This window comes from Lepus europaeus, chromosome 10 (assembly GCF_033115175.1).
Source record: "Lepus europaeus isolate LE1 chromosome 10, mLepTim1.pri, whole genome shotgun sequence".
Taxonomy (NCBI): domain Eukaryota; kingdom Metazoa; phylum Chordata; class Mammalia; order Lagomorpha; family Leporidae; genus Lepus; species Lepus europaeus.
In genome coordinates, this window is record NC_084836.1 from 66,343,504 (window position 1) to 66,360,661 (window position 17,158).

At 56.0% G+C, this 17,158-nt stretch overlaps 1 protein-coding gene across 1 annotated transcript; it reads left to right on the forward strand.

Moving 5' to 3' along the window:
* Window positions 1–6,598: 6,598 nt before the first annotated feature.
* On the forward strand, window positions 6,599–9,059 carry GPR84 (G protein-coupled receptor 84). Its single transcript, XM_062202155.1, has 2 exons — window positions 6,599–6,694; window positions 7,803–9,059. Exon 2 carries the CDS (start codon window positions 7,826–7,828, stop codon window positions 9,011–9,013), a length of 1,188 nt encoding a protein of 395 aa, XP_062058139.1. The 5' UTR covers window positions 6,599–6,694; window positions 7,803–7,825; the 3' UTR covers window positions 9,014–9,059.
* The last annotated feature ends 8,099 nt before the right edge of the window (window positions 9,060–17,158 follow it).

Consider the following 17,158-nt stretch of genomic DNA (forward strand, 5'->3'; position numbering starts at 1 on the left):
CTGCAAGATGCGAGCCTTGTGCAAAGCGAGCAGAGGCTCCCCCGCCTCTCAGCTGGGGGAAACCTGACCCCGGCGGCGAGAGCGTTTCCAGTCCAAGTCTGGGAGAGCGGCTGCGGCAGTTGAGGATTCGCCGCAACTCCGCCAGGCGGCGCCAAGGACACGGAAAATGAGTGTCTAGGGCTAAGGCGATTCTAGGGAGCGGGATCTGGAACCAGACCCAGACAAAGGCAAGAATCCAAGCTGCTGTGCCGGTGGTGGGATGCTCAGGTCCAGCACGACTCAGATAGGGGCAGTAGTGAGGGCTAGAACCTGGGGATGTGACCTCTAGGCTCAGCTGTATAGAGAGGACCAGTCCATGTCCTGTGTGAAACTCAGTGTCTCCATCTGCAAAATGAGCCCTTTTTAAAAAATTTATTTACTTAAAAGGCAGAGTTTTGTTTTTAAAGATTTATTTATTTATTTGAAAGGCAGAGTTATGCAGAGAGAGAGAGGGGTCTTGCGTCCTCTGGTTCACTCTCCAGATGGCTGCAACATCCAGAGCTGGACTGATGTGGAGCCAGGAGCTTCTTCCAGGTCTCCCACGCGGGTGCGGGGGCCCAAGGACTTGGGCCATCTTCTGCTTTCTCAGGCCATAGCAGAGAGCTGGATCGGAAGTGGAGTAGTCCACATAGGGACTCGAACCCGTGCCTATGCGGGATGCCAGCACCGCAGGTGGAGGATTAACCTGCTATGCCACAGCACCAGCCCAAAAGGCAGAGTTTTCAGAGAGGAAGATCTATCTCCTGAAGCCAGGAGTGGGGAACGCCATCCAGGTCTCCCACGTGGGTGCAAGGGCCCAAGGACTTGGGCCATTTTCTTTTTATTTATTTATTTTTGACAGGCAGAGTGGACAGTGAGAGAGACAGAGAGAAAGGTCTTCCTTTGCCATTGGTTCACCCTCCAATGGCCGCCGCGGCCGGCGCACCACACTGATCTGAAGGCAGAAGCCAGGTGCTTCTCCTGGTCTCCCATGGGGTGCAGGGCCCAAGCACTTGGGCCATCCTCCACTGCCTTCCTGTGCCATAGCAGAGAGCTGGCCTGGAAGAGGGGCAACTGGGACAGAATCTGGCACCCCAACTGGGACTAGAACCCGGTGTGCTGGCGCCGCTAGGCAGAGGATTAGCCTGTTGAGCCACGGCGCCGGCTGGCCATTCTCCATTGCTTTCCTAGTCCATAGCAGAGAGCTGGATGGAAAGTGGAATAGCCTGGACTCAAACCAGCACTCAGATTTGGGATGCCGGCATTGCAAGCCCACTGCACCATAATGCTAGTTTGGGTCTTTTGGAGATCCACGGAGGCATCATATAGCCAAGAGCCAAGAATTGGCGCTGGGGTGCAGTGAGTCTCTTGTGGAGCTGGCATCCCATATGGGAGTTCTGGTTCCAGTCCCTGCTGCTCCACTTCCCATCCAGCTCCCTGCTAATGCACCTGGGTAGGCAGCAGAAGATGGCCCAAGTGCTTGAACCCCTGCCATTCACATGGGAGACCAGAACTAAGCTCTTGGCTCCTGGCTTAGGTCTGGTGGGAGGGACCTAGCTGTTGGGGTGGTTCGGGGAGTAAACCAGTAGATTTCTCTTTCTCTCTACCTTTCAAATTAATAAATCTTTTTTAATTTTTTAAAAAAGATTTATTTATTTGAGGCAGAGTTACAGACAGACAGAGAGATCTTTCATCTACTGGTTCACTTCCCAAATGGCTGCAATGGCTGGAACTGGGCTAATCTGAAGCCAAAAGCTAGGAGCTTCTTCCTGGTCTCCCACATGGGCGCAGGGGCCCAAGGACTTGGGCCATCTTCTACTGCTTTCCCAGGTGCATTAGCAGGGAGCTGGATCAGAAGAGGAGCTGCCAGGACACAAACCGGTGCTCATATGGGATGCCGGCACCACAAGCGGAGGCTTAGCCTACCACGCCACAGTGCCAGCCCCAAAATTAAAAAAAAATCTTTGAGGAAAAAAAAAAAAAAGGAACTAAGGCTGTGCTATTTACAGAGATGCTAGAATACTCGTACCTTCTCGTCTGGGTCCCCAAATGTCTATGGAACAGGGACACACCCTGCCTCTCACATGGAGTGTGGGGGAAGGAGTCTGCCTCTTCCTTACCCCCCAGAATTCAGTTCAGGCACACACTCCCAGGAGCAGAGGGTGGCTCTGTGGCCCTCCGGCCCTCCTGGACAGCAAGAGAGCGAAACAGAGCAGCCGAGACCCAGGCCCAGCATCTCTGTGGTCCTCCTGACTCAGGTCTTCTTTTTCACTTCCCTCTGTCTACCCACTTCCCAGTCTGTAGATGGAAGGAGGGAAGGTGACATGACGACAGTTAAAGGGGAGGGAGGGGACAAGAGAGGCCTCTGGGTTCATCAGCTGTGAAGGTGGTCGGTGGGGTGGTTTGCTGTGGCTTAGAAATAGAAGCTAATGAGGTTTCAGGGTGTTTTTGTTTATTTTTTCAGGTCAACTTGGCTCAGAAAAAAAAAAAAAAGAAAATGGAGACACGGGAGGCTGAGGGCAGGATTGGCTCTGCAGAAGAGTGGGTAGAGAGAAACAGGGGTCACAGAAAAACATGGGGCAGAAGATGGGGAGAGACCGGAGTACACTGACTCTGGGGACGCTGGGGTGCTAGCACCCACCAGATGCCTCAAACCTGCTGGCTTAAAACCTAGCTCATGGTGTTCTGCATGCCTGCTCCCCGCTCATGTTCCTGGTCTTATGGACTACCAGAGCGCCAGCCATCCAGAAGATGGAGCGCCAGCCATGGTCCTCTCTGTTCCTAACCCTTCATCTACGGGGTCCCAAAGGAATCTCATTTGAGCCCTGAAGAATCGATGGCTCCTGATCTGTGTTCTCCATTCCCACCACCACTGTCCTAACCAGGATTACCCACACGGTTTGTAGGGACCAGAGTAAAATGGAGAAGCCGGGCCCTTGTTCAGAAAAAGTGTTAAAAATTTGGAGCCTGCGTTGTGGGGCAGCGGGTTAAACCACCACTTGGGTTGCCCATATCTCATGTCCTGCCTCTGAACCAGCTTCCTGCTGGTGCACCTGGGAGGCAGCAAATGATAGCCCAAGGCCTTGGGTCCCTACCACCCATGGCAGAAACCTGGATGGAGTTCCTGGTTTGTGGCTTCCACCTGGCGCAGCCCTGGCTGTTGCAGGCGTTTGGGGAGTGAGCCAGTGGATGAAAGATCTGTGTGTGTCTCTGTCACTCTGCCTTTCTTTCTTTTTTAAAAATATTTATTATTTATTTATTTATTTATTTGAAAGGCAGAGTGACAGAGAGGGAAAGAGAGAGAGAAAGAGAAATCTTCCATACGCTGGTTCACTCCCCAAATAGCCACAACAGCTAGAGCTGTGCCAATTTGAAGCCAGGATCCAGGAGTTTCTTCTGAGTCTCCCACATGGGTGCAGGGGCCCAAGGACTTCGGCCATCTTCTACTGCTTTCCCAGGCCATAGCAGAGAGCTTGGATCGGAAGTGGAACAGCCAGGATTCAAACCGGTGCCCATATGGGATGCTGGCACTGGAAGCAGTGGCTTTACCCACTATGCCACAGCTCTGGCCCCAAATCCTTCTTTTTAAATAAGAGTTTGGGGCTCAGCATTATGGGATAGTGAGTGAAGCTGCTGTTCGCAATGCCAGCATCCCGTATTAGAACACTGGTTGGAGTCCCAGTCACTCTGCTCCCAGTCCAGCTCCCTGCTAATCCGCCTGAGAAAGCAGATGATGGCCCAAGTCCTTGGGCCCCTGTCACCCACATAAGAGGCCCAGATGGAGTTCCTGGCTCCTGATTTTGACCTGGCCCAGCCCCAGCCATCGCAGCCATATGAGTAATGAAACACAGATGGAAGATCCTCTCTCTGTCTCTCCCTCTTTCTTTTGTTGCTCTGCCTTTCAAATAAATAAAAAACAAAAATCTTAAAAAGAAGGAAGCATTTCAAGACAGTGACTGAAGATCATGCAACCAAGCACCACTCCTAATAAGTGTGGGGCCCTGTGTGATTCACATCCAGCGTGGTCCTAACACAAGCCCTTTCTGTCTCTGGTCTGCACTGCTGGCTCTTTCCTGGTCTCTCTCACTTCCAGGCTGTCGCTCACAGCTGTCTCCCTGCAGACCTGTTTTTAATACCTCCAGCATAAACCCCAGCCCCTTAGCGCCCTGCTCTTGCCAGTCTCCTCCGCGCTCCCTCCCTCATGCCCTCATCGGCCTCTACCTGAACCCGCACGCCTCTGCGCATGCTCTTTCCTCTGTCCTGGATAACTTCCTACTGATCTTCCCCCAAAACTCCTGTTCATGGTTCCTCCCTTTCCTCCTTGGCAGCTCACTCCTTCCTCTAAGCCCATGCCATGCTTTATAACAAGCCTCAGCAAACTTTTTCTGAAAGGGACTGATAGGAAATATTTTTTTAAATTTATTTTTTATTTATTTTTATTTTTATTTTTGACAGGCAGAGTGGACAGTGAGAGAGAGAGACAGAGAGAAAGGTCTTCCTTTGCCGTTGGTTCACCCTCCAATGGCCGTCGCGGCTGGTGTGCTGCGGCCGGCGCACCGCGCCGATCCGATAGCAGGAGCCAGGTGCTTCTCCTGGTCTCCCATGGGGTGCAGGACCCAAGTACTTGGGCCATCCTCCACTGTACTCCCTGGCCACAGCAGAGAGCTGGCCTGGAAGAGGGGCAACCGGGACAGAATCCGGTGCCCCAACCGGGACTAGAACCCGGTGTGCCGGCGCCGCTAGGCGGAGGATTAGCCTATTGAGCCGCAGCGCCGGCCTGATAGGAAATATTTTCAATCATGCTGTCCAAGAGACAAAGATTTGAGGTAGGTACAACATAATAACCATTTAAAATGGAACCATTTGGGGGCAGGTGTTGCGGCACAGCGGGTTAAGCTGCCACTTGGGATTCCTGGATCCCACACCAGAGTGACAGTCGGAGCCCAAAAAACAATACACAGCAGGGGCTGGCATTGTGGCACAGTGGTATTCCATATGAGCACTGGTTTGAATCCCAGCTGCTCCACTTCCGATGCAGCTCCCTGCTAGTGCAGCTGAGAAAGCTGCAGAAGACGGTCCAAGTGCTTGGATAAGGTTCCAGGCTCCTGGCTTCAGCCTGGCCCAGCCCCAGCCATTGCAACCATTTGGAAAGTGAGCCAGAGGATGGAAGATTTCTCTCTCTCTCTTTCTCTGTCTCTCCCTCTCTCTGTCTCACTCTGCCTTTCAAATAAATAAAAGGGGCCAGTGCCATGGTGCAGTAGGTTAATCCTCCACCTGGGCCGCCAGCATTCCATATAGGAGCTGGTCCTAGTCCTGGCTGCTCCTCTTCCAATCCAGCTCTCTGCTATGGCCTGGGAAAGCAGTAAAAGATGGCCCAGTCCTTGGGCCCCTGCATCCATGTAGGAGAGCTGGAAGAAGCTCCTGGCTCCTGGCTTTGGATGGGCGCAGCTCTGTCTGTTGCGGCCATTTGGGGAGTGAACCAGCAGACAGAAGACCTTTCTCTGTCTCTCCCTCTCACTGTCTGTAACTCTACCTCTCAAATAAATAAATAAAATATTTTAAAAACAAATAAATAAAATAAAATCTTCTTAAAGCTTACCAATTAAACATTTGTATATTTACCAATTAAACATTTGGGTTTTTTTTTTTAAGATTTATTTATTTGAAAGTCAAAGTTACACAGAGAGAGGAGAGGCAGAGAGAGTGAGAGAGAGGTCTTCCATCCAATGGTTCACTCCCCAATTGGCCGCAACGGCCAGAGCTGTGCCAATCTGAAACCAGGAGCCAGGAGCTTCTTCAGGGTCTCCCACATGAGTGCAGGTCCCCAAAGACTTAGGCCATCTTGTACTGCTTTCCCAGGCCATAGCAGAGAGCTGGATCAAAAGTGGAGCAGCTGGGTTGTGAACCAGCACCCATATTGGACGCCAGCGCTTCAGGCCAGGGCGTTAACCTGCTGCCCCACAGCGCCGGACCCCCAATTAAACATTTGTATACTTACATATCTGTCCCCCCTGCCAGACAGAACACAAAACCATGTATCAGAGCTTCTTGGGTCTCCAGTGTCTAGTTCAGAGTCAGGTGTATAGCAGGTGTTCAATATAGAGGTGTTGAGTGGATGAATGAATGAATGAGTGAATGAATGAATGGACGATTAAACAGGACTGAGCCCCTATGCAGATCGAAGCCCGGATCCTGGATGCCTCACGTCCCACCTTTCCTCATCTGACTCCTTGTCTCAGATGTGCTAGGGCAGTGCCCCACCTCCAGAGCAGACCCGAGCCTTCTGGGGTGCCCAGAGCTGCTCCCGGAACCTGGTCTGATCGTTCGGCTGGCCAGGTGCTGCCTCGGTGCCCCAGCAGTTCTCAGCAATGACCTTGTAGGTGTTCCTGTCACATCAAGAGGGGAAGAGAGCAAGCCTAGCCTGAGGAGGAGAAAGGAAGGAGACGGCTCTGGAGCAAGCTGCGGGGAATTTCACCAGAGAAGCGAAATGAGAAGCACCGGAGGGCAGAAAGGAAGTGGCCAGCGTTGAGTAACTGCGGACTTTCTTAGTCTGTCAGCCTAGTATAACCGGGAACACGAGAACAGCGTGCCTCGCGCCCGGACGCTGACTGCCCACCAGAAAGGATTGCTCTTGGCCTCTTCCTCTGCAGGGAGAACCGAAGCCGGGTAGACTCCAGTGAGTACTGAGGATGGGGGAAGGCGAGACTTTTCCTTTCTCAAACAGAAAAACCCGTGTGTGTGTGTGTGTAGCAGAGAGGAACAGAGGGAACTACAGTAGCATCCTGAATAGAGGGAGGGGTCTCCTGGGGCTGGCATTGTGGCGCAGCAGGGCAAGCTGCCATTGGCGATGCCGGCATTCCCTATGGGAGCACTGGTTTGAGTCCCAGCTGCTCTGCTTCTGATACAGCTACTGTTAATGTGCCTGGGAAAGCAGTGGAAGATGGCCCAGGTGCTTGGGTCCCTGCAGGCACATAGGAGACCAGGATGGAGTTGCTGCTTCCTGGCTTTGGCGTGAGCCAGCCATGGCCATTGCAGACATTTGGGGGAGTGAGCCAGTACATGGAAGATCTCTCTTTCTTTCCCTGTCTCTATGTTACTCTGCCTTTCAAATAAGTAAACTAAATCTTAAAAAAACAGTTGGGGTTGGCACTGTGGCATAGTGGGTTAAGCTGCCGTCTGCAGTGCCAGCATCTCATGTGAGTGTCGGTTCAAGTCCTGGCTGCTCCACTTCCCATCCAGCTCCCTGCTAATGGCTTGAGAAAGCAGCAGAGAATATCCCAAGTGCATCCCTGTATCATCATAGGAGACCAGGAAGAGGCTCCAGCTGTGGTTGTTGTGACCATTTGGGGAATGAACCAGCAGAGGGAAGATCTCTCCCCTCCCCTTCACTCCCCTCCCCTGCCCTCCCCTCCCTTCCTCTCCCCCCCCCTCTCATAAATAAACAAATCTTTAAAAAAAAAAAGAAAGAAAGAAAAGAAAAGAAAACACACACGAAAAAAGGTTAGAGGGACACCGGGTTTACTGACAGCAACTGGATGGACATCGAAGAGGCCTAGGGTTGGGGGGGCAGGTAGAGATTTAGAGAGATTTCAATGAGAATTTGGGGAAAGCTTTGAGAAGGGGAAAGGACTGGGAGCATCAGGAGAGAGCTGGGGACGAACGGGGACAACTCTGGTGGCAGTGACTAATAGCAAGCTCCAGGAGTGCTTCAGGTGTCCCGGGGCCCAGAGCTGCCCAAGGGGTCCGAGTGCAAGGTCAGCTTCTGATCCCCCTTTCTCGTGCAGCCGCTGCTTCTCCAGCCTCCGTCATGTGGAACACCTCGGACGCCAATTTCTCCTGCTACCACAAGTCTGTGCTAGGCTATCGCTATGTCGCCGTCAGCTGGGGCGTGATGGTGACTGTGACGGGAACCGTGGGCAACGTGCTCACCCTGCTGGCCCTGGCCATCCAGCCCAAGCTCCGAACCCGCTTCAACCTGCTTATTGCCAACCTCACACTGGCCGATCTGCTCTACTGCACCCTCCTCCAGCCCTTCTCGGTGGACACCTACCTGCACCTGCACTGGCGCACCGGCGCCACCTTCTGCAGGGTCTTTGGGCTCCTCCTTTTTACGTCCAATTCTGTCTCCATCCTCACCCTCTGCCTCATCGCCCTGGGACGCTACCTCCTCATTGCTCACCCCAAGCTCTTCCCCCACATTTTCAGTGCCAAGGGGGTGGTGCTGGCACTGGTGGGCACCTGGGTCGTGGGTGTGGCCAGCTTCGCCCCACTCTGGCCTGTCTACGTCTTGGTGCCCGTGGTCTGCACCTGCAGCTTTGACCGCATCCGAGGCCGGCCCTATTCCACCATCCTCATGGGCATCTACTTTGTGCTTGGACTCAGCAGTGTCGGTGTCTTCTACTGCCTCATCCACCGACAGGTGAGGCGGGCAGCACAGGCACTGGACCAGTACAAGCTGCAACAGGCAAGCGTCCACTCCAAGCACGTAGCCGGCACAGATGAGGTCGTGCCTGGTCGCTTCCAGGAGCTGGACAGCGGGCTGGCGTCAGGAGGGCCCAGTGAAGGGATTTCGTTAGAGCCAGTCAGCGCAGCCACCACCCAGGAAGGGGACTTATCGGAAGCAGGGGATCCGAGCTACGGCAAGGTAGCTAAGCCGATGGCAGAGAAAAGCCACCCAGAAGCGCCTGCCAAGGCCCGGCCACCTACAGGAGGAGCACGAAGAACTCAGGACTCCCCATCGGAGTTTGGGAAGGTAACCCGGATGTGTTTCGCGGTGTTCATCTGCTTTGCCCTGAGCTACATCCCTTTCTTGCTGCTCAACATCTTCGACGCCAAGGTCCGGGCTCCCCGGGTTGCCCACATGCTGGCCGCCAATCTCACATGGCTCAACGGTTGCATCAACCCTGTGCTCTATGCGGCCATGAACCGACAGTTCCGCCAAGCATACGGCTCCCTCTTGAGACGAGGGCCCCAGAGTTTCCAGAGGCTCCGTTAGCGCCATGTCCGCCCCCCGAGCCAGGGTGCCCAGCTGATGTGAGGACAGGTGAAAGGGACACCTGTGGACAGTCTCACGGCAACCTCTCCACCCCTAAGCCAACTCCCCCTTGAGCTGTGTTTCAGCCCTCAGCTGCCCGACAGCATTATGAAGTATTAATAAATGAACTCTATGCTTGCAGCGCTCAGGTGTGGTCTCTGGTTGGTTTGGAGTGAGAACCAAATAGCTGAGGATTTGGAAGGACCTGTGTCAGGGCAGGGGCAGGAAGCAACCAGTCTGGCCCTTTGCCGAGGGGAATCCAGGTGATAAATATGTGAGGTGGCTCAAAAGAATTAGCCTGGGGCGGGCTTTTGATGCAAAAGTTAAGAGCCTGAGGCCAGCGCTGTGGCGTAGTGGGTAAAGCTGCTGCCTACAGTGTCAGCATCCTATGTGGGTGCCAGTTCATGTCCCAGCTGCTCCACTTCCGATCCAGCTCTCTGCTATGGCCTGGGAAAGCAGTAGAAGATGGCCCAAGTCCTTAAGCCCCTGCACCCACATTGGAGACTCAGAAGAAACTCCTGGCTCCTGGCTTCGGATCAGCACAGCTCCGGCCATTGTGGCCAATTGGGGAGTGAACCATTGCATGGAAGACCTCTCTCTCTCTCTCTCTCTCTCTGCCTCTCCTTCTCTCTCTGTGTAACTCTTTCAAATAAATAAATATTTTTTTTTAAAAGATCCTACTGCAGGGCTGACGCTGTGACATAGCAGATAAACTGCTGCCTGTGGTGCCAGCATCTATGGGCACAGGTTCGAGACTCAGCTGTTCCTCTTCTGATCCAGCTCTCTGCTATGGCCTGGGAAAGCAGTGAAAGATGGCCCAAGTGCTTGCTCCCCGTCCCCTGCCCTGTAACTCTGCATCTCAAATAAATAAATAAAAATCTTTAATTAAAAAAATCCCACTTGGGACACCTGCATCCCATATTTGAATCCCTGGGTTCAAATCCCAGCTCCTCTTCCTGCTAACGCACACCCTGGGAGGCAGCAGATGATGGTTCAATGACGGGGCCTCCGCCACCCGTATGGGAGATCCATAGTGAATTCCTGCCTCCTGGCTTCAGCTTGGCCAAGGCCTGGCTGTTGTGGGCATTTGAGGACTGAATTAGTGGATGGAAGATCTCTCTGCCTTCGAAATAAAATGAAAAATATGTCTTTTTAGAAACAGTTTTAGCGGCTGGCACTGTGGCTCACTTGGCTAATCCTCCGTCTGCGGTGCCAGCATCCCATATGGGCACCAGGTTCTAGTCCCGGTTGCTTCTCTTCCAGGCCAGCTCTCTGCTGTGGCCCGGGAGTGCAGTGGAGGATGGCCCAAGTGCTTGGGCCCTGCACCCACATGGAGACCAGGAGGAAGTACCTGGCTCCTGGCTTCGGATTGGCGCAGCGCTGGCCGTGGTGGCCATTTGGGGAGTGAACCAACGGAAGGAAGACCTATCTCTCTGTCTCTGTCTCTCTCTCTCTCACTCACTTTCTATAACTCTACCTGTCAAATTAAAAAAAAAAAAAAAAAAACAGTTTTAGCCTGCCTTTTTTTTTTTTTAAGTTGAACTTCCCAGAAACTGTGGAAATGGAGTGGAGCCCAGCTGAGGGTTCCAGGAGTGCTAGCAGAGTCTCTCTCCTGAGGCTAACTCAGCTGGGTGGAGGAGCAGACAGAACAGAGACCTCCACTGAGACGGCTCAGGGGCCAGGCTTGGGGGAGACCACACCATTCGGTTCCTCCAACACATCGCTGGATGCACAGCCGTGGAGCACCTGTGGCCACCAGGTGACGCTGGTTGTCTGTGTTTCCATTCGGCTTCCTGTCTGAGGACAGAAGGTGCTGGCAGGGCCGGGAGTTCAGAGACCCCGAGCAGGGAGCGGACACCCAGGGAACCACACCCTCCCTTTTCCTCCAGAGCTTAGGAAGAAAGTAGGATGGGGTGGGGCGCAGGCGGGAGCAGGGTGGGGGGTGCTGGGGCTGGAATTTGAGTCACACTGATGTGACCCTTGCTGTCCCCTTCAAGGCCCCAAGTCCATGGTCTGGGAGAACAAAGTGAAATCTGGAGAGACCCAAACACGGGCAGAAATCACTCGTTTGGGAAGGGCGGACGGATATCGTCACATGCAACGCGTTTCCAGGCCCAGGGAATGCCCATGGGCCGGCGTGTTCGCCCTCCACAAAACCCCAGCAGTCTACACGGGCTCAAGCTGGGGCTCCCAAGGCAGCACCCCAGGAGCACTGCAGGGCACGGCCAGTTAGCTCTGTGGACCCCGGGCGGGTCCCTGCATTGCATCTACACAAACGGCAGGCACGGTGCACTCCTACCACACAAAAGCTCAGTGCCAGGCTACGTGCTACCTCTGAGATACAATGAGAACATTATAGCACAAACAGGGTCACCCGCCCGAGGTGGGCCAGCTGGGAAGGTCTGTGGACAGTCTAACCTCAGGCACTGCCAGCCCACAAGTGTGTAACCACTACAGAACAGCTGCCTTGTTAAATTTAGGATCAAGTGATGGGAAGGTCCCTGAAAGTCCTTTCTACTCTGGCTTTCTAAGATTCTGAAAGGGGGTGGTAGAGAGGATCCCGTTTCACATTCCTTGAGGGCACTTCAAAAGCTTCCTCAAGTAGAGAGGTGTAGCAATAGGGATTGAGGTCAGACTGCAGGGAGGACTTTCCCAGTTACCAGTCACCGGAAAAAAAAAAAAATAACGCAGGCCACTGGAAAAGTTGACTCAGAGGACACAAGAGGAAACAGTGCGGTCTGAGATGTCCGCGAGAAAGTAACCCCTCCCTCCGCACCCTCCACGGCGGCCCCACACTGTCTGGGCGATCGAGGGGGAAGGGGCAGGAGGAGAGTGGGTGCGCCCAGGGGCCCCGCGCCGGGTGACAGTCAGGGCCTGTCTCTTTGTCAGTCTCCCGCCCGAGCCTAGCGCTGCCTCGGTGACGCTATCTCCCCCGGCTTCTCTTTGTCCCTCTCCATCTGTCCGTCTCTCCTGCAGGCTGTCTTCAGCGCTCGCACCTCCGCGTCGCCTCTCCCCGACTAAGCGCCTCCTCTCGCTCGCCCTCCCCCACCCCCTCGCCCCTCGCCCCCGCCCCAGGCCCCCGCCCCGCCGCTCTCGCTCTCGCGCTCGCGCTCGCGCTCTCTCTCTCTCTCTCTCTCTCTCTGGCTGTCTCTTACAGGCAGATTTATGGTCAGCCCAGGGCCTTTCATTGGCCAAGCGCTGACAGGACTTGATTTAACGCTGCCTCTCATTGGCTGATCTTGACAGGCCGATTTACGAGTCACTCTCCCATTGGCCAGGCCGCCGTGGCTCTGATTTATGGCTCGGGGTGGGGGGGCTGCGGGGAGCGGGCGCCGCTGGGGAGCGAGGAGGCCCCTCCCCTTTCCCTCTCCCGCGCTTTGGCTCCTCCCGCCCTCCCTCTACCTGTCCCGCGAGCCCCCTCCTCCCTTCCCTTTCATCCGCTGGGAGGGGGCACTGGGGTCCCGTGGTGGTGGTGGTGGTGGTGGTGGTGGGAACCGAGGCGGAGGAGAGGGTTTGAGGGGTGCGGGGAGGGCAGAGGAGGCTGGAGGGCGAAGGGGGCCCCTGGGTGACAGAAAAAAAAAAGGCAGGCTGAGGAGAGGCGCGAGGGAGCGAGGGCTGAGGAGAGAAGGGGGCCCGTCTGAGGGCCGGGAGAGGAGGCTGAGGAGACCCGGCGCCCGGGCCGGAGCGGGCTTCGCGCGCCTCGCCGCCCGCCGCCCCGCCGGACTGGGAGAGGAGACGTGGCTGTCCAGACAATGGCTGTTCAAGGGGCAGAGACAAGAGGGAGAGAGGATGGTGGCGCACTGGGGTGTGTGGGGGGAGCCTGACGCCCCCCCCCCAGGGGACGGCGAGGACAGCGGCTCCCGCTCCCCCTCGCCTCGGGGACCCCTCGGCCCACGCGTGCGCACGCGGCGAGCGCCTCCCCCAGGACGCAGGCTGCAGCGCGCTCCACGGCCCGGAGACCCCACTCCTCCCCTCGCTCACCTCCCCGTGAAATTTATGAGTTCAGAGTTGGCCTTCAGGAATTAGGAATATTTATGCTTGTTTGAGGGTGAGGTTTGGGAGGTGATAAATAAGGGAGCACTGGGGGGGGGTATGTGTGCAGCTAGGGGGGGCTCTTGTTTTTAACAGGGCCATTTTCCCAAAGCCCCCCACCCTCAGCCGGGGCAGGGAGCGCCGCGGGAGGCGAGGAAGGGGTTTCGGGTATCAGGAAGGGGGTGGACGGCCCCGGGAGGGCCCCTGGCAGGACCGCAGAGCTCTGCCGCAGAGCGGGGTGCAGGCGGCGAGGGAAGGAACTTTCCAGGCCTCCTGGCGTGAGTGCAGCCCCTGGAGTGTGGGGGCGGGTGCTGGAGGAGCAACCCGTCCCCCACCCACCCCCACCCCAAGCTCAGTGGCTGAGGATTTGGGAAGAGGAGCCAGGAAACTCAGAGGCAGGTTTCTCTGGCCTGTCACCTCCCTCGCCGCGGCAGCCGGCCCCGGCCGCCCGCCGGGAGAGGAAGATGTGAAATCCCTGCACACACTCTCCCCCCACCACCCCCCCCCCAGAGGCCACAGTCTGGATTCCTGGGAAAGGAGGCCAGGAATGTGGGGCTCAGGGCATCTCCTAGGAGTCTCAGCCGCCAACCTGTCCACCCCCACTGCTCACTGAGAATTAAAAACAGCCAGGAGTTCCTGACACCCGCTTGCCCTGGGCCTCCAGGAAATGAGGGAGAAAGAATCTGCCAGGGATCCGCATGCCTGCTCCAGGAGCCGGGCGTCTGCGACCCCCTAGCCCCAGGAGAGGGCTTGCTCTGGGCTTGGGGACGCGGTGGGCCAAGATGAGGGTCTAAGAACAGAGAGCACTGGGGAAGAGGCCCCGGAAGCCATGGCGTCCCTCCACCATGGCCTTGGCCAGGACGGCCACTGTGCACATGCGTGCACACACACCATGCTGCTGCCGCCTGGACTGGGAGGAGGGAGGCAGAGAAGGGTCTAGACTGGCCCTTTAAGAGCCACTTAGGGTCAGAAAGCCTGGGCTACAGAGAGGGGAAGGAGCTGATGTCAGAAGACGGATGGGTAGCAAGATGGGGATTGATGCTAATGGGGGAGTTAAAGCTAAGTACCCAGACACTCAGAGGGCAGAACTGCAGATCTGTCTTCCTTATGCTCACCCCCTCCCCAAACCAAGGCTGTAAATCTGCCTCCTCAATTGGGGGAAGGGGAGTGAGGGGGAAAAAAAGAGATGCTCTCTTCTGCCTTTTCCTGTTTCTCCCTTACCCCTGGAGGCCACTACCCGCGGCCCTCCGTTCTTTTGTCCTCTCCCAACCTTCCCGCCGCAGCTAGGGCCCCCTCCCACTAAAATGTCCAACTTTGCCATCAGAGGTTGGGGGGGGGGGTGTTTCAGCTTGCAGGGGAGTTCGAGCAGAGCCCACACGAGATCCTGGGTGGGAATGGGTTGGTGGGATTGTGGTGAGAAACCAGTCGATTGCCTCAGTTTCCCTTCCTTCTACTCTCTTCTCCCTTGCAGGTTACTCTAGCCTGCTTCTCCCAGGACAGTAGGGTGGGAGCCGAAAGCAGGATGTTGGGTGTCAGGGGCTGGAGGGGCTGCGAGAGCTTCCCAGTCGGGTCTATGGGGGCCTGTGACACGCCGAGGTTCTGGAGGGGCTGGGGGTGGGCCTCCCCGGGCAGCTGGGGAGGCCGCAGGAGCTGTCCACGGAAAGATCTACAGCCCGGTTTCTGGGAATCTCGTGGGTCACACGGTTCCCTCTCCGGCACACACTCTGCTGAGCGGAGACGATTTCAGGCCAGCAGTCTGTTTACTGTAAGGGCAGGGTCCAGCGGCTCCTGTCCCCGGGAGGAGCGGGCTGGGTGTCGCAGGGAGGAAAGGCCTCCTCAGAAGAGCTCAAGTAGGAACCCTTGGCAGTTCCGTTCCTGTCTTCATGTTCAGGTGAGACGGGTCTCCTGTCTTTAGGACCCGGAACCACTCTGATTCCTGGCAGCCGGGCCTGTCCCCTGTTAGAGGGGAGGCTCTCCGGATCCCATCTGCTGCAATGTTCCCCCGAATTCCTTCCTAGTCCCTGAAACAATCAGTATCCCTAAGAATGTGACCCTAAGATGCCTCTTCCCTCCTCTCCTCTCGGGTTTTCCTAAAGTCACCTCGGTGTCACCATCACCCTCGTGGGGATTTTCTAGGTCCTCAGAGACAAGGCTGGAGTGGGAGAAGTTGGGGGTTGTGAGCAGGAGCCCCTGGAAGCCAGCCTTTCAGCCTCCCAGCCTTGGGCCTAGGTTCCTTCCCACCCCAGAGGGGGTCAGCCATTGCCCTCAGCCCCAGGGTCTCTGGCTACTTCTCTATACCGGTGATAAATTCTGTCTTTGTCTCCCCTCTGACCCCCAGCCCCAGGCAGGCTGCGGGTCAGAGGCTGGGGGAGGGGTCTTCGTGGAGGAGGGGCAGATACAAGGAGAGCAAGGGAGGGGAAGATGGACAGGAGCAGCTGGTGGGCAGGCCCCGGGGTGGGCAGTGAGGGGACTGGGCCTCTTGAGTCTACAGATCCTGGACATTCCAGCAGGCCTGCATTCCAAGCGAGAGAGCCAAGATTCCTACAGAATGGCCCTGGAGGATGGGGTGGGGGTCGGTGTGGGATGCCTGCTGGCAAGGAGCTATGGAGAGAAAATTGTGAGAAGCACTCCTTCCCCACACTTACGTGTGCCATGCATGTGTACCCCCCCACACACACACAAACAGACACACGCACAGATTTATGGCCTGTTACTATCAGCATGAGGTAGCCCAGGAGAGCCAGCCTGCCCCTGGCCTGGCCCCTCCCCAGTGACTTGTCTCCATCTCTTTCTTTTTTGGGGCTCCCAGCCTCACTACCTTGGGTCAGTCTCTCTCATTCTCCCAGGTTGTTATTCTCGCTAACTCTCAGCCTCTGCCTCTTTGTCTCTCAGTGGTTTTTCCTCACCGTGTTTCTCTTTCCAGCTCCTTGTCCCCTCCTCTACTTCCCTGGACTCTTCATCTGTCCTGTCTTCGCCACACTCCCCCACTCCACCCCCGCCAGCTACCCGCTACTTCATTCCCACCCTGGAACCCTGTTCTGGCGCGGGGGTGGACCTGTGGGAATTAGGGTGCAAGGAGAGAAGGAGTGGAGAGAGAAGAGGCTGTGAACAAGGCCTTGCTTGGGTGGGAGGCGTGAGAATCACTTGGGGTTTGATATCGTGTGTGAGGGGAAGCCAGGGGGTGTCCAGGGAGAAGGGGTGCAGGAGGGAGGAGAGTAAGGACTTCGGGTGCCCTCTAGGCGCGTGTCAAGATGCTGTCCAAAGGGCAGCAGCTGAGGGTGTAAGAAAAACGGTGCAGAACAGAGGAGGCAGAATACGAACTTGCAGCCAGACCAACTTTATTCAAAGAAAATAAACGAGCACAGGTCGACCAACTGCCCGTGTACAAACAGACTGACCACGTGGCAGAGGGCCCAGACCCCAGGGGCTGGGCTTTTTTATATCTTAGGTGGGCTAGGGGTGGGGTGGGGGCAGTAGGCAGAGGTGAGCTTCTCCATACAGGTTTTTCAAGTTTGGCCCGCTGCCACCAGCTTCCAAACCTGAGGAAGAATGCAGGGGATGGGGTGGGAGATCGAACTGGGATTCAGGGACAAGGGATAAATTCCGATTTTATCTCTCTTTTGGGCAATGAGCTAGAATGGCTGAGGTTTATGTCCTTGTTCCATCAAAGGGACATCTACCAGGTCATCTGAGATACAGATCCAGGGACAAGGTCTGGAGACCCAGCCCAGCAAAGATGTGATGGGGACCAAGGCAGTCACAATTCCAGACTCTTTCTCCTGCCTGGGAAGTTCTCAGAGCCATCTTCCTCCTCTGCAGATGATCTCGGAGTGCTGTTCCCTCCCATTAACCTCCTCCTGTCACCTCCCTTCCTCCCGCAGTGAGAATGACATCAGCTCTGGCTGCCACTGTCCTCAGCCCTGCTCTCCCATGGGTGAAGCAGAGGCCAGGCACCCTCGTCCCACCCATTCCTTCTCCAGTGCAGGGTCTGGGCTCACACAGCCCAGCACCCCCGAGGAGTGGGGGTGACTGCAGGACGTGGTGGGAACAGAGGGGGCATGGGCACCAGGGGGA